This window comes from Podarcis liolepis (assembly GCF_965112155.1).
Source record: "Podarcis liolepis genome assembly, chromosome: 2".
Lineage (NCBI taxonomy): Eukaryota > Metazoa > Chordata > Lepidosauria > Squamata > Lacertidae > Podarcis > Podarcis liolepis.
The window spans coordinates 116,871,954-116,891,577 of record NC_139555.1 but is presented as its reverse complement, the minus strand read 5'-3'; the positions used below and the strand labels follow the sequence as shown (position 1 = coordinate 116,891,577).

The 19,624-nt window shown below is 47.1% G+C and overlaps 1 protein-coding gene and 1 long non-coding RNA gene across 4 annotated transcripts in view; one reads left to right on the top strand and one right to left on the bottom strand.

Moving 5' to 3' along the window:
• Positions 1-19,624, top strand: part of LOC310701062 (uncharacterized protein) — a 49,275-nt gene that overhangs the window by 13,784 nt on the left and 15,867 nt on the right. The window contains exons 1-6 of one of the 3 annotated variants that reach the window (XM_083491188.1): positions 1,241-1,289; positions 1,663-4,902; positions 7,941-8,040; positions 8,642-8,736; positions 13,984-14,074; positions 18,437-18,541. In XM_083491188.1, the coding sequence (XP_083347314.1) occupies positions 4,216-4,902; positions 7,941-8,040; positions 8,642-8,736; positions 13,984-14,074; positions 18,437-18,541 (1,078 nt within the window). In that variant the 5' untranslated portion in view covers positions 1,241-1,289; positions 1,663-4,215. Of the gene's footprint in view, positions 1-1,240; positions 1,290-1,662; positions 4,903-7,940; positions 8,041-8,641; positions 8,737-13,983; positions 14,075-18,436; positions 18,542-19,624 lie in introns of those variants that run through there. The other 2 variants (XM_083491187.1, XM_083491189.1) reach the window with 2 other exon arrangements.
• On the bottom strand, positions 7,871-12,980 carry LOC310702262. Its single transcript, XR_014523414.1, has 2 exons — positions 12,126-12,980; positions 7,871-10,051 (listed from the first exon to the last, which is right to left on the bottom strand). It is a non-coding gene; the product is annotated as an uncharacterized lncRNA (long non-coding RNA).

Here is a 19,624-nt window from a genome sequence, read left to right as displayed (position 1 = left end):
GTCTGCGCATGCACGAGCGGCGGAACCCAGAAGTAATGTGCTCCTCGAACGCGCAACTCGAACGTGCTCAACCCGAAGCGCATTCAGCTCGAGGTATGACTGTACAGCAAACAACTCTGGACAAAGTTGTACAATGTAAAAACAATAAGTTCCAGCTTTCAGTCTAGTTCAGACACATCTACATAGAGAGTTTCCCCATTGCTCTAATTCCAAGACTCCAAAAGCACAACTGACACACATTAATCACACAAATGTAGCTTGAGTTCTGTGACATTACCACAGAAACCGGCTCATTTGTCCTTGCACTGGTGATTTCCTCGCTCATTGGGAAATTAGCTCCTTTTCATGCTCATCTATTCCAATATGTTGGGTGTTGGGTGTGAGCACCACAAAAGCTCAGTGGTTAAATTCTCCACAGGAAACAGCTGTTTAGCAGAGTTGCTTTTATTAGGCCAAGACCAACACACTATAGATCTTGCAAGTCATATTCTTTCTCTGAGCCCAGAGCAGGTTCCTTGCTTCAAAGTCCTTGCCCTGACAGAGTCCACAAGTCCTGAGATCAGCTGCTTTCAAAGCTGCTTTCCTGCAACTCTTTACAAAGTCTTCAGTTTTCCACACTACTCCATACTCTGTGCTATCCCATACGGAATGCTGTAACTTGAGCTCCTTATCTACATGCCAGTTCTTCCCGGCAATACTGATAAGGCAGTCACAAGAAGCCTGCAGCGACATTGTTGGGAATGATTCATCTGATTACTTTTTTTAAAAAATCCCATGACATTTCCCCCCATTACATTTTTTCTTTTTTCTTTACTTCCCCCCTTTTATGCCCACTTGTGCTCTAAACATCTTGGAACCTTAAAGCAAGTGTTCCATGAGGAAACACTTCGGATTTTCCTGACAGATTTTTTCTGGAAAGTACAGATAGCGATAGCGAGTGCGTGTCTCATCTTGACAGGAATCCTGTTCCACAGAACAGGCCTCCCTTTCCCAGACTTTGACTGTGAAATAGATTTACCTCACACAATTCACAAACACCGCTTCATTTTTTTAATTAAAAGGGGGGTTGTGGGCTTGTTTTTAAGAAAGGAACTAGGACTGTTTCCAAGTGTTTTGTTGTTGTTGTTGTTTTTTTTTTTTGCTGATAACTGACAGGAAAATGTGGAATAAACAGATTTCCAAATGTTTCCTGTTGTGTTCATATGTGTCACTTAAAATTGTTACCTGGGAGCATTTGGATTTCAAACCTTTTCAGGCTATGGTGTATTAACAGGCTTGGAAATACAGTGGTGCCCCGCAAGACGAATGCCTCGCAAGACGGAAAACCCGCTAGACGAAAGGGTTTTCTGTTTTTGAGCTGCTTCGCAAGACGATTTTCCCTATGGGCTTGCTTCGCAAGACGAAAACGTCTTGCGAGTGTTCCGATTTTCCCCGCTTCCCCCCTTTTTCTAAGCCGCTAATAGCCTTTTAGCCGCTAATCCGCTAAGCCTTTAATAGCCGCTAAACCGCTAATAGCCGCTAAGCCTTTAATAGCCGCTAAACCGCTAATAGCGCTAATCCACTAAGCCGCTAATAGGGTTGCTTCGCAAGACGAAAAAACCGCTAGATGAAGAGACTCGCGGAACGGATTAATTTCGTCTTGCGAGGCACCACTGTAAATAGTTGTTGGAGATCTTGAAGTTGCAATAACTTCCATCTCAAAATGGAAATGGTGGCATTGAGGCCTGTTTTCCTAACTGACTTGTTTTCCTCAGCTCTGGTTCTCCATGACCCTCTTTCATTCTTGGCCAACAGCTGGCCCAACAGGAATAGTGTTTTGGGTAAAGCTTTTAATAGGATAGAGGTAAATTAGTGGAGGTGTACTACAAAAGGCATTGTGGTTTGGTGAGGGGGATAGCACCCTTCGTTGTTAGTGCAGAAGGAAACCTCGTGGCTAAGGTGGAATATTTTTGAAGAACCGGCTAAACTCCAAAGCAATACATCAACAAACGTGGAGTCCCTGCAGTGGCAAAACAAGCCTCCCTCAGATTCTCCCCATCTCACAGCACTGAGGCTGTTTTTTTTAATCAGTGACCCATTTCTTTGCCTTTTCCCTGGCAATGCAGAATGCCCTTAACTTTGCTGTATGTGAAACAGCAACTATCGGTTGCTTCAGATTACAGTGGTACCTCCGGTTTCGAACGGGATCCGTTCTGGAGGCCTGGCTGCATCCTGAAAACTTTGTAACTGGAGGTGCCCTTCTGTGCGCACGCACGACACGATTGAGTGCTTCTGCGCACGCATGTGTGGTGAAACCCGGAAATATACACTTCTGGGGTTGCTGCGTTCACAACCCGAGGATTATGAGGGTCCCCTGTACTTGCAAAGACATATCTTTTTGCTTAGGCTTTCCCTGACATATTACTGTATTTCTCTCTTCATCCTGCGTTTATTTGTTTCTAGAATGCTGTTTTTATGATTCTGGCTTTTTTGTACTTGGGTTTTAGGATTCTTTTTAATAAAAAAAAATACTAAGTGGCTTATAAATGTGTTTTAGATAAATAAGGTGAATTATTGAATCTGCTTTCAAAGCCGCTGAGGGTGCAAACATTCAGCAGCTGTGAAGGTTTCAGCCACTGGACGAAAAAGAAATGTGCAAAAAGCATCAGAGCAGAGCCAGTGAAAAAGAGAAAACAAAATGGCTGCTCTTGTCTTCCTACAATTGCCAGGGAAAGCCAAGAGCAAACAAAGAGGAATTGTGCAAGGGAAGCTTTTTCCTGGTGTGACGAATTGTTCTGTGCCTGTTTAAAAGGCAATAAATCTTCTCAGCCAAACAGACAGAAGGTTTTAAACTATTGACTGATTATCGCCTCCTACACATTACAGGAAGTCATCCATATTGCACATATAAGACAAAATGCAATCTATAAGTTCGCTAAATACCATTATATGTTAAATTTAACCTTATTCCAGCAGAGTCCTAATTTCTGTGAAAGCTTTGTACAAACTTCTATTTTTAGCGGTTTTGTCCATATGACTGCAGACACTTAATTCAGTAGCACAGTACACCAGTTCAATTTCACTTTGCTGAATCATATACACGTTTAAACTTAATGTCAATATGTTTTGTTCTCTTGTGCATCTCTGCAAAGCTAATACATGCCTAATTGTACACTTTTATAGCATTTTGCACTTGCATGCCTATGCCACGTAACAAGCTTTTAAAGCAAGTTACCACATGACACGCAGGGGACAGACTTATGCACTTGAGTGCTACAGATTTCTGCCAGATTCTGCTTCTTGCTAAACCAATCTATGATTGATTACACATGATCACTATGCCTGATGTGGACTTTTTGTCACTAAGATCAGACCCCCAATCTGCATCAGTGAAAACTTCCAGCTCATCAGAACCTTGTGTTGAGACTTTTAAATTGTGGTCGACTGTGCTGCTTGTGTATCTGATTTTTTTTTTTTTGACTGCACACCAGTCTTTTTCAGTAGGGCAATCTTTCTTCTAAATATTCCTACTGCACTGCTTATATCAGTTCTTGAAATATTACTCAAAGTGCACAGTGAACTAATTGTGCATCTGTACCTTTCAGGCTGTTGAAAAGCTTTGCTTTCAACATTTTTCTGAAAATCAGTTACCATAGGAGTTTTAACAATTTACAATATGCCACGTTCAGTGCTTCTAACGATTGGATCTTGCCTTTTAATTCAGACAAAAGCTTTCATTGCTTTCATCTTTACTTTTTCAGATTCAGCATTCTGATCGGCTTGTGAATAAAAACACAATGTCATCTACATAAAACAAAACCAGATGCCTGCAGCTGTACTATGGGAGGGGGAAACTATTTCTGCCAACTTGGGGAGAATTAATCCTTTTTTCACATTCCTTAGCAGGGAGAAGTACTTCAACAACATCCAGACAACACCATAACATGTGCTGCTGAAATAAATAATAAAAATAAAAAATTCTTTTTCTTTCATGCAGGTAGGAATTCCACTTCCAGAAACACTTCCTCCTCCCCTCTGGCCTCTTCTTTAGATGATGGTTTTGAAGAACAGACCAATTGTTGAGTACCCTGGAAGTTGCTATTGAAATATTGGCAGGACCAACCTTTTAATATCGTTTGCCAGGTGGGGCAGGCAGCCCAAGACCAGGACAATATCTCAAGCTGTCAGCAGGCACATAGCTGTGAGATTTGGGTTTCCTAAAAGTGAAGAGCAGATATGGAGAAAGCTTCGGACGGCTCGGGCAAAGTCCCCCAAATTGTACAGGTTATGTACTTTAAAGGGCCCCAAAGGCCTGCTTCTCAGCCGCCTGAAACTGGGCTGCCCCAGCAACAGGAAGCTCAGTGGCAAGAATTCCTGAATGCACTGCAGCCGCCTCATGCGGGAAGGGCAAATTCATTGCCCACAGAGCAGGTGCCATGGGACGACGCCAGGACATTCCTCTCCGCCTTTGAGCAAGTTGCCGAAGCCTGCCGGTGGCCGCGAGAAGAGTGGGTGGGCCGCCTCCTTCCGGCGCTGAGAGGTGGCGTGGAGCAGTTCTTTTGCCAGCTGGATCCCAGGGACAGGACTGACTTCCTGAAGGTGAAGATCGCCCTCCTTCGAGCAGACGCCATCCGCAGGGAGTCTAAGCGCCAGCACTTCCGACAGTGCCGCTACCAGGAGCTGGAAGGGCCGCGAAGAATTTACAACCAGCTGAAAGAACTCTGTCGCCAATGGTTGAAGCCGGACAAGTACACGAAGGATCAGATCCTGGAGCTGATAATCCAGGAACAGCTCCTGGCCATGTTGCCACCTGAAGTCCAGAGCTGGGTGAAGGAGTGTGGGCCAGAAGACTGTATTGAGATGGTGGCTTTGGCAGAGGATTTCCTGATGGGGCGCCGCTCTGCCAGGGCATGGGTCAGGCAGGTGAGAGATGAGTATTTAATATTCCTTGAGTGCCCAGCGGGTGGGGAGTGTCCAGAAGAACATGGCCTGTGCTGTGCTACTACACATTTGCCACTTGTTAACCCCCTGCCTGTCAATTTGCATATTATTTCAAGGTGACTTACAGGCAACACCAGAAGCCTCCCAATATGGCTGTTTGTGGTAGATGGTTGTGTGGGAGTGAGGAGACAGGCCAGCTGAAGCAGGCTTGGTGCTCCGGTACTTACATATATGTTTCAGACAGATTTTTAAACCTGCAATCAGAGCTTGCATAAAGAAATACTTGGTTTGATTTTGATTTGTATTAAGCAACTTGGAGGGAAATGGCTTCTTCTAGATCACTGGTCTTTGGCTTGCCCCTCTCTCACTCTCCTTGCACCTACCTTAAACGGCAGTGGGAAGTAGATACCACTGTTTTTGGGGGAGGGGCAGTAGCCAATGTGGCCGATGGCCAGGGGTGATAGGAGTGTAGCATCAGGAGGGTTCCCATGACATTCAGGCTGTGATACTCGTTTCAGGCTTTTTGAGCTGTCAATACATTGCGACTCCTCGGCCGCCACCAGCACAGCACACCTCGCCCTAGGGAATCACAATGCATTGCCAGCTCAAAATGGCCTTGATCAGCTGAGAGACAGGTTGTTTAAGGAAGCCTGCTTCACAGCTGATCAAGCCCCCTGTCTCCGCGAGCCGAAGGCAAGGGGCAGCTTGTTTAAACTACTCTGCTGAGGGGCACATGCGCAGCTGTCCGCACCTCAGCAGAACAGGTTAACGCGCCCCCCCCCCGGGCTTGATCAGCTATGGGGTGGGCAGGTGGCTACCCACCCCTCAGTTTTTCAAGCCCCTGTACCGCTCTAGCTCCCACAAGCAGAGCGCTATAGGGTAGGACTAGGCAGTTTCAGACATCGTGATATATCAGTACCTCACAATATTTAGCTGCTGATATATCACAATGTTGAAAACCACCTATTGCTCAGCCCTAATGGACAACCTGTAACCCACCAGATGTTGGGACTTCATCTCCCATCAGCCAGCACGGTAATGGGCTGGGGATGATGGGAGTTTGAGTCCAGCAACATTCAGAGACCCTCACAGGTTTCGCCATCCCCGTGGCAACACTTGTCTGGAGGACTAAGAAAGTAGAACCAGTGAAGTCAGTTGGCTCTACTGATACTATCCTCCTAAATTAAGTGGCAGAAGAACAAGGTCTTGCCTATGAGACTTATCCAGATCTTACTGCTGTTGGCCAACAATGTCCAAATTAAAAAAATAATGGAGGTGGAGGGAGGTGGCAGCTGAAAAGCTTAAGAAGGTGCTCCCTGGATAATTAGGCTTAGTGGGATACAGTGCTACATTTTAATATTGATACTGACAGAAACTTGATGGTGAGGATCCTCTTGTGGGGGCATGCTCCCTTTTCTCCCTTGCAGGAGGGAGAACCTGTTCTTATTTATTATTTAGTTCATGAAATTTATATTCTGCTCAGTTTTAAAGAAAAAGGACAGCCTCAAAGCTGTTTACAAACAGATCATCGTTAAGAAAAAAAAATAATTTATCTCATCAACTTTCTAAGTACCGTATTTTTTGTCCTATAGGACGCTCCGTCCCATAGGATGCACCTAGTTTTTTGGGGGGGAAATAAAGGGGGGGAAATTCCCTTTATTTCCCCCCCAAAAGCAGGTTGGGGAAACCGAACCAGGTCGAGGAACAGCGGGATGGCGGCGCTGCGCCTCCCTGCTGTCCCCCGAGCTTGTGGGGCTGGCCCGTGTCTGCCCGGTGCGAGGGGTGCTCTGCTTCAGGGCACCCCGCCCGCCGGGCAGCAGGCTGCTATCCGCAGCGTGGGGAGCCCTGCGGGGAACTCCTGCAGGGCTGCCCACGCTGCGGATGTCTGTCCGGTGTGTGGGGTGCTCTGCTTCAGGGTGCCCCGCCTGCCGGGCAGCAGGCTGCGATCCGCAGCGTGGGGAGCCCTCCGGGGAACTCCTGCAGGGCTCCCCACGCTGCAGATGTTTGCCCGGCACGCGGGGCGCTCTGCTTCAGGGCGCCCCGCTCGCCGGGCAGCAGGCTGCTATCCGCAGCGTGGGGGGCCCTGCGGGGGCCTCCCGCAGGACTGCCTAGGCTGCGGATGTGTTCCTGAAGCGCCGGGCACTCTGCTTTCAGGGCGCTCCAGGAAGCAGGCTACTATCTGCAGCCTAGACATCCCTGCGGGACCTCCCACAGGGCTGCCTAGGCTGCGGATATGTTCCCGAAGTGCTGGGCGCTCTGCTTTCAGGGCGCCCAGCGCTCCGGGAAGCAGGCTGCTATCCGCAGCCTAGACAGCCCTGCGGGAACTCCCGCAGGGTTGCCTAGGCTGCGGATGTGTTCCCGAAGCCTGGAGAGCGAGAGGGGTCGGTGCGCACCGACCCCTCTCGCTCTCCAAGCTTCAGCAAAAGCCTGCATTCGCCTCATAGGACGCACCCAGATTTCCCCTTCATTTTTGGAGGGGAAAAAGTGCGTCCTATAGGGTGAAAAATACGGTATATCCTGTCATCTGTGCACCGGTGATGCCCCAGACTTGACTTGCCGTAGTCAGTGTTTAGTAAACAAAAGCTACCTTTCTTTTGGAAAGAATCAAGACCGTGTTTAATATTTCCTGTTCATTCCTTTTTGAAGTAATAAGAGTAAGCCAAAATAGCCTGGTGGTGGTGGTGGTGGTAAAACAGCCCCACTAATTAAAACCAGGTGTTTATTAGTCTTTGGTGCACTAGTTAATAATTTGCAGATTTAAAATGTACAGTCCAGGTTAACTGAATTCAGGTTGAATCCAGACTCGAGTCATACTTGAAGAAGACCCACTGACTGCAGTAGTCACCTTCCCCGTTAATTTCAGTGGGTCTACTTGTGAGGATGAGCGACAAGGAGTAGACAAGGCAGCCACATAAATTAAAACGTTTTCCGTTTTGACGGGGGGGGGGATGCAAGAGGGCACCACCGTGGTGCCATTTATCTGTAGGCTTCCAATGACTCATCTTTGTTGCTTTGATCAGGTGCCAGGCACAAACTCCCTGGAGGCAGAGGTGGCTCTGCCAGATGCCGCTCAAAGACAGCTCTACGCGGGGGTCAGCCCGAATGTCATGTCTGCAATGGGTAAGGAGTTGGAGATGCTCTTCCTTTTCTGGCAGTATGGTATAGAATGTTCTGAATAATCCACCCCAACATGTTTCAGTTTGGAATAAATGGCAGTCCTTGAAACTATAGCAACTGGATTGTGCTTCAGGGGCCACGGGGACATGATAGAGGGGGAGGGGCCAAAAGGTTCTCCCCTCTATGTGTGAGGGTAACCACACCTGAAAAAGACAGGTGAATGAAGGGATAGAGGAAACCATTCCACCTGAAGGCCAGGTTTATCAAATGCATTAGAATAGGATGAGATTTGTTTAGAAATTTGTCCACACTACCCAGATGGCAGGAAGAAAATACGAGTTGATCTAACAATATTAATGCATTCTTTTTGTTGTGAAATGGGTGAGGGCAGTGAGAATACTGGGAAAACCATCGTTCTTCTTTCCATTACTATACCAGTTGGTTGTATTGATCATGTCTTGTTTGGGTGATTCCCATTGAGGCACCTGGTTGGCCACTGTGAGAGACGGGAGACTGTTCCGGATGGGCCTTGGATTTGATTCAGCCAAGCTGTTCTTAATTCTTCTTTGTTTTTGATGTCTTCCCCCGCTCCTGTGTTTTGCAGCCAATGAAATGGCATCCATGAGGAACTCTGCTATGGTAGCACCTCCTGTATTAACTCCTGACGGGCAGGGAATGACTGGTGTTAGGCCAACGGAGGTATGTGAAAGTTTGATAATGGTTTCATTCAAGGCCTCTTTTTTTTTTGGCAGGAACTCTCAGGAGCAGAGTTCTGGAACCTTTCCCCCCCTCAAAAAAATCCATTTTATTACAGTCGTACCTTTGTTTTCAAACAGAATGCATTATGGGAGTCCGTTCAACTCCTGGAACCATTCAAAAACCAAAGCATGGCTTCTGATTGGCTGCAGGAGCGTCCTGCAGCTAATCGGCAGCCATGCCGGACGTTCGGCTTCTGAAAATCATTCAAAAAACGGAACACTCCCTAGTTTTGATCATTCGGGAGCTGAGGCACAACTGTATTATTATTATTATTTAATCCTGATTGGCTGGCTCTCCACTCGGCCAATTGCAAGCGGGCAAGGGGGCGGCCCACTAGGGCCTAGCAGTCCTCATTTTCAACACGTGCATTTTCCTGAAGCAGTCCTAGTTTGTTTCCGCTGCCAGCTGACAATTGCTAAGGCTCCCATTTTGCACAGTAGAGCCTGCGATCCCAGATCAGGTGAGTGCGGTGATGAAAGAGTCTGAAACAGATCAGCCGCGTTGCATCAGCTGGACTTCTCGACCTGGAATGAAAAACAAGTTAGACATCACAACATTACAGCTTTTCATTTCCACAGTCCAGGTGCTATGCGCCTTCAAGGAATCTCCACTTGACTGGTGGATCAAATCCTTCTGTGGTGTACATGTGGTGAACCAGTTCCATCTTCCACAAAGGTGTGCCTCCACCTCAGAATCTAGCACAAAAGATTCTTGCACCTCTGCTCTGGAACACCTGGTCACCACCTCTGCGCTGAAGCTCTGCATCTCTGGCCTTGCTTCATGTTGCAAATGCTGCAAACTTTCCGGGCTTTTGGAATCTCGTCCAAACTTCTCACAGTACAAACTTTCCACTGCTTCGACCACAGCAGCGCCACCTGCTGGTTGCAGTGATGGTTCAGATGACGTCACAGTCAGTTCCCCTTCCATTCTGGAGAGTCCTCCCCCCCGAACAGGAAACAATGCAACTTCCCTCCAAAACGCCTCCAAACACGACTGGAGGAAAAACGCCCACCCGGGAGGGTTGCCAGCTTCCCAGGCACTCTGGGGCCATTCTCCAGTGGTCAGTCTCTGGCTGGAATTCTCCCTAGGTCCAGAGAGACTGTTAATAAGCGACTCCTCCCTTGTGAGAGAAGCACACTCACTTTCTCCTGGCACCGCATCACAGAAGAAAGAGAACAGTCCGTAGTCGACTGCTACTTTATTAAGACTGTACAAATCATGTCTGCTCGCCTGAGCAGTACAGCATAAGACTCTGCTGCTGCTTCTTTTTTTAAAAAATAATATTACAGAAAAAAAGAAAAAATAGGAAACAACACTACAATACATAAAAAAGAAGAAGAAAAGGGAACAAAGCATAAAAACCAATACAGCAATACAGCAAAAAAATTAAAAAAGAACAAAAAAAGACACAAATCCCATGTTACATATCTTTAACTTCCATTTGCTTGTTTCATTGACCTCCTCACACCTCCCCTTTTGTATTCTTGTTTAATTAGTTATTTAAGCAAATTCTTTCCATCTTTCTCAATTTTTATTGAATAATTTATCTTAACAATTTAACCTATTAATTAATTCAACAAATCCTTTCCATCTTTCCCCATATTCTGTTATTCAAATTACCTTAATTTATTTAACCTTATCTTACCGTAAAATACCTTAGAGCTTGAAACTTAATACTCAATTATACATAACTCCTTATATCATTTCTACTAAAGCCATATAGTTTCATTCCAACATTTCCCCTAATATTCATTAATTTTAGGCTAATTCCCTAAATAAAAAATTTTCTTTATAAATTTTCTTCCAATCTTCATCCAGCGTCTCTTCTTCCTGGTCTCGGGTCATGTCAGTCCTTACTGTCCATTCCATCTAGTCCATCAACCCGGTAATCTTGTATCCGAGGCTCTTAAGTCTCTTCCATGTCCCTTCTGCAGATCTTCTTGTTTATACCTGCACTTTTCCTTGTCATTTGTTGGTCTCTTTCTTAATTTCTTTCCTTTCTCATTGAGGAGTAGGTCTCTGGGAAGTTCCAGCCTAAGATTATCTCCATCTCCCTTCATCAAACCCGCCCATTCCCCACAGCCCCACTCCCCACAGTCATCAATGTAATCCAAAAAATATTTAAGAGCATATTTCAAAGTCCCTCCGAAGTTAAGAACCTCCTCAGCTCCAGACTCCCCCTGGCCCACTCCAACTTCAATCTTCAAAAACAGCGGCTTATGCTCCTGCGGGGCCTCGGATCTCTCCATTTGTATTATTTGAGGTGCAACCGCAACTTCCTCCATTATCTTCTGCACTTGCCCCATCAATACAGGTTCCTGAGTTGGTCCCTGAATGGTTTCTGTAGCAATATTCCCTGTTTGTCCACAGTTATTGACCACAACAGTCATCAAATCCGTTTTCTTATTCATCAGATCCATCTTCTCATGCATCTGTTCCAACAAAGCACTTGTCTTGCATAAAGCAAGCACCAAAACTTCCTCCCAGCTCATTTTTTCGAGGTCAAAAGGACTGGTCCCACGATCTTAATCTCACAGCTGTAGAGTCCTCAAGTAGACTGCAGCAACAATTTAACAAGCTCCCTCTAGAGGAGACAATTTCTATTTGTATCCATCTTTTTAAGGCAAGTCCAACAAAGGAAAATTACTTTCATTTTTCAGATATTTTGTTTCTTTAGAATGCAAAAGGCAACATTGGAATCAGTTTATTTCTCTTCTTTTGCTATCTGTCAAAGTATTCCATTCACAGTCAGTGAACCTCTCCAACAATTTCTGTCTCTGACCCCCCATTCCCAGGTTTGAGATGGTGGAAGCTTATCTTTCTTCGCTTCCTCTCCTGCAGGCTTAAACAAAGATTCCCCCCCCCCTTTTCTCCTGCTTCCAAGGGGGTTTTAGTAGTTATAAATGAAGGAAATTTAGACTTTTTTAACGACTTTCCAGACTTTAGCTTACAAGGTTTTTGCTTCAGTCTATGTACAAAAAGCGGAAGGCGGACTTCCTGTTTGAACCTTCCCGCTTCAGTGCCAAATTAGGGTATTTCTTGATCCAATTTTCCGTTTCTACTCACGGGTACTTGTTTTAAATCCAATTGTCCACAGGAAAAAGTCGGCGCTCTCCGGCAATGGCTGTGCGGCTTCACTCCGTGAAAGTAGCAATCAGTTCGCAGCACCGCGCCGCTTACCCCACTTCACTCCGGAACCCCGAAATGGGGTTTCCCGTGAGTAGGGGAGGCGCTCCTGGTGCCCTGCCGAACCCCACGTTCCCAGGCTTCCTCCGCCTGGGATTTCTAGCGGGTCCCGCCATTCGCCGCCATTCGCCGATGGCGCTAACCCGGAAGTCCGACTCTGCTTCTATCCAGAAGCGGAAGACCAACTCCCAGTAACTCCACCCGGTTACACAGAGAACACTGAGAACTGGCTGAGACTTCCTGTCTCACACTCAGGGACATCACATGATGTCAACAATGTAGCTGCTTGCTCGCAGCTGGTGGGAACTGAAATCCCAACACTTTGGGCCTCAGGAAACAATGCCTCCCAGATCATGTGGGCATCTGAGACAGCAAAGTCCAGCCGGCATCTTCGATAGTCCGTCGCCATCTTGGAACGTCCAAGTGTTTCGCAGATGAAATTCCTGCCGAGCACACACTCTAGCTGTTGGCATCAGACACAGCATCAAACTGCTTTTGCAGCTTCGGGAACAAAACCACTGCTCCTCCACATTCCCAAACAACACAGGGAATGCATCAGAAGATTCTATCTTCTCAAAGTTCATGCCTGCTACTTCAACGCAGCACCGGGGAAATTTCCCGCTCCCCCATAGCTGATGCTTCACATCCAGCTATTGTTTTGACAAAGCTTGCCGCTGCGCAAATCTGCTTCATAAGCATCGGGGTATTTCCTCCCTTCGTAGCACATAAATCAGGGCTACATTCTCGGCAAAGACCTGTCACGTCAGGCATGTAACTCAGGGACTTGGGATTCTACCCTTCCAAAAGGTCCATTTCGCAGCTTAGTCCAAGCTGAAACAACCTTTACTGTCCTTATCAGACGACTATAAATCAAGCCTTCTTCGTGCACGAGCTACTTTGGCAGCTGCACCAAACATTCCAGCCTGCCTACGTTACTTTAGTTTTCAGGCATAGGCTTTTTTACTCACTGTCTGTCTCCGAAGAGGCTTGCTTCATGCTGCCGGTTCCATAAACAGCCCCCGTTCTTCCTCTGCTGGCATTGAGTCTGTGGCCCCGATCCCTGGGCCCGTAACCGTTGTCAGGAGTTCAGCCTACACTTGAGTAGGACCCTGGCAGAGACACATGCCCTACTGGCATGTTCCCTCCCTCCTGGTCTTTTGGGAGCTTCAAAAGTTTTCTTCAGCCTGAACATCAGAGTACCCGATGCCAACCAACACTTAGGGATCTGCAGAGTTTGCGCATCTTGCGTGACAGACCCCAGCAACTCAGCATTTTGGCTAATCTACTTTATTTACACACACAGAGCACTGCAACATGGCTCCCCCTCTCTCTAGCATCAGACAGCAAAGAGAAAAAGAACAAAGGACAATAGTCCCACTTCACGGAACACAGGAACACAAACATCCTGTCTCCGTCACTTCCCACTCTGGAGTAAAAACACATACCATCATGTAAAAGACAGTAATCCTATGACTGCAAGCATGGAGCAGGAATTCTAACACCCCCCCCCCGAGAAAACCACTGGTTTCATTGGCTAGAGGCAGAGCTGTAGTCTTAATTTGAGGCTGGGGGCTTTTTTACTTGGTGACTTCTGAGATACAGACTCTACTCCCAGGAAAGTTTTTCTGGCACCTGCATTGTTAATGTTTTTTAAGGCGCCAGATTAAGACGCTTTTATTTTCTCAGGCATTTTAAAACAAACTTACTTTGTAGATCTAGTGGGAAAGGAACCAACATTTTCTAACACGGCAGCTGTCCTGTTCATTCTTCTGTCTGGTAAATAGCCAAACTCCCAAGTATATGTGGCAATACACTTCCCTTTGATAATTGGTGTTTTCTGTTAGTATTGCGGGAGTTTGGAAGAGAAGTTTTTTCATGCTTTCAGTGCCTTCGGGTTTTGTGTGCAACTGATGGCCCATCGCCAACTAATAAATATGTACTACTTGAGACCGGGCCTGAGGCCTGCGGGAGATCTGAGAAAAGTTTGCTTTCCTGTTTCAGGAGCCTGAGGATGTGAAGAATGTGCTACCTCTCCAGAATCCTCTGCACTTAGCAGCAATGCAAGCGAATGGCAATAACGCCAGTGTTTCTGGTGAGTCTCTACTCCAGGGGTCCTCAAACTTTTTTAACTGAGCCCGTTCACTGTCCCTTATACACTGTTGGGGGCCGGACTATAGTTTGGAAAAAATATGAATGAATTCCTATGCATACCACAAATTTTTTTGTAGTCCAAAAAAACACCAGGAAAAACAATACAATTTTAAAAATGAAGAATGATTTTAATCAACATCTCTTGCCCACCTCTCCGCCCTTCTGCTCGGGCCAGCTAGGCACTTCCGCACCGGCGGTCGGGGCACGAGAAAGAGGCGAAACACCACCAGGAACCCGAAGTTTAAGGTGTTTTCTCGCAGGAAAGATAACGGCGGGGCAGCGGCACGTGTGTTAGGAATAAGTTGTTGGAACCAAGGGATGGGAAGCCAACTGGACAGGCCCCAGCTGGAGCGTCTCCCTTCTCAGCCTTGCCGCTGCAGAGATCAATCAGTCATCCTCAGACATGTGCCTGCGACTCAAGCTGCTGGGTCTGAGCACACGTTACTCAGCAGAGTAAACGCACAACAGATCTGGCTCGAGGCGTGGATACTAGGCTACGTTTATCATACATAAATCAGGACATGGTTCTGGTTCACTAATTGGGGTTAGGGGCACGGAGAGGCTGTTCTTCTCGGAACAATCCCGCCATCCTGCATGGAAGAGTGAAAGGACCAGCTCTGCCCCCGCTCTGGGCCCGTCTACCCCACGGCCCCGGCTGCCTCCCAAAAAGGGTGCTGAAAACTCTCAGCACCAGGCTCAATATTGCCCAGGCACCTCCCCCCCAGATGGAGACGGCCGTGCATATCCTCGTTCCTCCTTCCTCCGAGCGGGGAAGAAACCCCCTCCGGCCACCGGTCTCTCTTCCCCTCAGACTCCACCTCTGCCTTCTTCTCCCTCTCCCTCTGTGATGCCTGCCAACCTTTACCTGGTTCCCGGCCCTGCTGCCCGGGTCCAAGTGGCTCTTCTGCTTCTAAGGCAGCGGTGACAGCAGCAGCAGCAGCAGCGCCACTGCCCCGGAGTCAGCCAGGAGAGAAGCAGCAGCAGCAGCAGCGGAGGAGGATGGGCAGAGGGGTGAGAATGCTCTCCCTCAGCCCGTCCTTCCTTCTTCCTCCCCTCTTCACACTCAGCCCATGTCCTCCCTTTCCTTCTCTTTCCCATGCCCACCTGCTGGCCTGCCTTTCTTTCTCCCCCCCCCCCCAGCAGAACTTGTGAGGCCTCCCCCCAGGCAGACATTTTTGGGCTTTGGGGACCTCAGCTCCGCCATGATCAAGTTTCCTGCTCTGTATCTCCGCGCGCAGCGGCGGCAGTGGCAACAGCAACCTCAGCAGCAGTGCTGCAAAGAGAGCAGTGGTGATTAGCCCTTCTCTGCCTGACGAGTACTGCCACCGCTGTCACTGCCGCCTTATTGAGGCCAGCGGCCCTCACTTTATCTCTGTGAGGTAAAGACCTGGAGCAGGGAGAAAGCGGGCGCTTCTCCAGTGGTCGGCCTCGTCTCCCTGCCAGGTCCTGCCCGCCTCTTCTCCCCTCAGCGAGCAAGGAAGCCAGAGCCAGGAAGCCCAGGTCGGCAGGCAGCCCTGGCTCTACTTCTTCCCATAGGCGTGCTTAAGGATCTGGTCTCAAGCCAGCTTCCTTGGGAGTAAGCACCACTCTGAGCAAAAAGGCAGGCCGAGTTTAGGAACCTCGTGGGCCGGATCCGGCCCTTGGGCTGTAGTTTGAGGACCCCCCTTCTACTCTTTTGGGGTATGGGGTGATCTGCAGAGTGGGTTAAGGCTCTGGTTAAGGGTTATAGGCCTTCAGGCCTTCATGAATTAACTAGGGCTCTATCCTCAGGACTGAAATTTGCACTCCACCCCAGCCCAAAGAGGTGAAAGTGGCAGAGTCGTCAATTATACTGCTTTATTACAAGAAAGTGTAGGCTTACAGTACAGCATGCAGAGTCTTGTTGCCTTTACAGACTTGTGATCAACACCAGAAAAGCAAGCATACGCCATGGCATGTCTACGAAACTTGGCATTCAAATACTCTTGCACAACACAATAAAAAATGTTATTCAATGAACGGAATACTGGAATACCTCCATGTCCGTGCACTGACAAAGTCAGTGTTTGATGCGAAATGAAGGGTCCAATATAGGTACAAATTTTCACTGTCCCCAGTGGGAACTGACGACAATTTAAGCCCCAAGTTCATGTGAGGTGTACAAACATATAGGCACAGGTATAGGTACAGCGAGAAAAGGAGCTTCAGGACCACCATTTGAAATTAGCCGGGTGCCAGGCATGTTTTGCAACAGGCAACCAGCCTTTTGCGAGGAAGTGAAGATGTCTGGTTGCCAGGCTGACAATTTACATCTCCATCTGGCTGGCTGGCTCTGCTGCGATGCCACAATGGTCAGCTGGTCTATGGGGCAGCGCTGCACCAAGTGAATGCCTCTTTTGGTGCTGTGCGAGCCAACTGATTCATGCAGCAGCGCAGCAGCAGAAAGATGCAGTGTGAGTCCCTGGGCTGGCTCTGAGGGTGTGGGAGGAGAAATGCCCAGCACCCAAGTTTGATTGCTGCGGGTCAGGGGAAGTGCTACTTCCCCCACTGCAGCATGAATCACCTGTGAAAAGGACAAAATGGCAAATAGATTTTCTGTTTTTGTACCCGTAACCCAAGTTCCAGCAGCCATGTGGCGAATAGCTTTTCTATCCTAGTTTCTAACACTGCCAAGGACCATCCGCAGTACAGTCATACCTTGGGTTAAATGTGCTTCAGGTTGAGCGTTTTCAGGTTACGCTCCGCGGCAACCCGGAAGTAACAAAGCACATTACTTCTGGGTTTCGCCGCATGCACAGACGCTCAAAATGACGTCACGTGCATGCGCGGAAGTGGCAAAATGCGACATTCTCTGTCGCGTGTTACATTCTACTCAGGATGTGACCGGGGCTTCGGAACGGATCCCGTTTGCATCCAGAGGTACCACTATATAGTTGTACCTTGGAAGTTGAAAGGAATCCGTTCCGAAAGTCCATTCAAGTTACAAAACGTTCGGAAAGCAAAGGGCGGCTTCCGAAAATAGTTTGGAAACCGGAACACTCACTTCTGGTTTTCTGGAAATGTATGATTTCCAAGGCGTTCGGCAACCAAGGTCCGACTGTATTTTTTAAAATTTAATTTTTATTAAGTTTCCAAATTTTAACAAATTGATCCAAATTATTAAATTTTATACAATTATATTTTATACAATTTTATACAATACAAACTCCTGCTGGCCTTAATCCCAGCGGGGGTTGCTCTCTTTTCCACTCCTGGTGCGGACCAGAAGAATGAGAGTGTGTGTGTGTGTGTGTGTGTGTGTGTGTGTGTGTGTGTGTGTATCAATTTGTTTGAGAGGGGAGGTGTAAAAAAGCATTGTAAAAACCCTTTACAGAGCATAAATAATTGACTCCCCTCTCTTCTCTCAATATCAGATAACATCATAATGCCTGCACATGGTTCTTTCATTTTGCAGGAGAGGTCAAGAAGAGAAAAGGCCATTTAAGAACCAAACAAACATTGGCTTGTCCCCCCCCCCCTTCCTTTCCAGCTGCTGTAGGGTTTTTCACACTTGTTAAAAATCATTCAATCATTTGGATACCTTCTTGGCTCAAATCCAGTCCTTTCGGCAGCTGATTAGTTGCAGCCCTTTATCATATGCTGTTTCAGGAACACCCCATAATTAATGCCAATATTCCAAATTCTTGATGAGCCCTGCACAAATCATGTTGCTGACAGAGGCTCATCCATGGTGGAGACACAAATTCCCAGGTTGCGCCTGCTCTGCCTTTCAGTTTGGCAGACGTGGGCATAAGCAGCACAGCGGGATGCCGTGAACTCCCCAGAGCCCCCTGAGGGTGGAGTATTGCCAGGAGTTTTACCTCATAAGTCCTGGCTTTCCCCTGCTTGAACCTCTCCTTTGCCCCGGAGGGCAGAGGAGAGCTAGCGCCATAAATCATGGGTGTGGTCGGAAACCCTACATTTTCTTCTAATAAAGCACGAGAACTGATCACACTGGCATTTTTGGCATCCTTTGGTATCAAACGTGCATCAGACCATTTCCACAGGCCCTCCTTTTTAGCCTGCGGATCAGGACAATGCACAAAATCCCTTTTATCTCCATATTGAGTAAACCACAAACTCATCACTGCTGTGTCACAGAAAAACCCAGAGGGTCAGTTTGGGGGCGTGGTCTTGTTATCCGCTTCTTGAATTCTCAAGTTCTGAAACCAGAAGTCAGCGAATGCCATGCAGATGAGTTAGAAAAAACCCAAGCGCTCCTGATTCCATATGCTTATTTTCTTTACGTGTTCTCTCTCTCTCTCTCTCCCTCTCCTTATCCAAGAGCGCCTGTTTCCCACACCTGAGATGAACCCTCTACCTCAACATCAGGAATCCATTTTCCCCCAGCAAATGGACTATGGAGACTCTATTCTGGAAAGTCTCTTGAGTAAGTGAGAGAGAACTATAGAATGGGAAGATAAGTCAGTGCAACAGGGCTAATGGGCACTGTAGTCCCATGATAGATTTCCCCTTCCTGAGGAATCATTCAGTTCTGCCTTAGCTGTGCTTGACTATTCCCAGCAAAGCAACCAAGACAGCAGGATTTAATCCTCCCTCATGCATCACCTCAAAGGAGTGAATCAAACAGTACTTGCAAGACTGCATGTTCGCCACGTCTGTTCTAAAAGGCTATAGGGCGGCAGGCTAGGAACACCTCCCTAGATTCTGGAAGGTCAGCACGTGTCTGAGTAGACATTATCCTGTTGGATGTGCCAGTGTTGTGCGAATTCTGGGGAAAAACTTTCAGTTGGAAAATTTCCCACTCCACTAAACCAACGCACATCTGATTTAGCAAGTTTATTTGACTATTTAAAGGGGGGAGCTGTGTTAATTGACATGTTAATTTTACATGTTGTATACACCTGAAACATTTTCCCAATAGCTAAAAATAGCTGAAATATTTGGAGGGTGCAGATTCAGATAACCTGCAGGTACAGTGGTTTAAATGTTCAAGCAGATTCAGACATAACCTGAGGACATAGATTCCCCTTTTAATTATTTTAAGGTTGGTGGGGGAGGCGAGACACTGAAAACAACTGTTAATATACACTATTTTTTGGTGTTGTTTGAAGAACTCTGCTACCGTACCTAGTTTGCTACCTCGTTGATGGTCACCTGAATTGCAGGAAATTAGAACCAGATCTAATTATAGCTTAGATTTGGCTCACTTGGAATCCACTGCAGTTGCTGACCTTGAAGTCTTCAGGACTTTTATGCCAACAGGCTTGCTCAGTTGGTTAAAATGTTCTTGAGTAGCCAGTCATTTTATCAATTGCTTTATGCTGCTTTAATCTGTTTAAAAGTAAAACCATTGCACGCTACCCTGATATTTTGTGAGAGGGTGGGTGTATAAGTACTTTTATAAACAATTTTTAAAAAGCTTCATTTATATCACATTAATTCATAACGTTCCCTGGTTGAAGTATGTTTGAAGGAGGCCCCCCATTCTTCCCGTTGTACAGATTGGGGT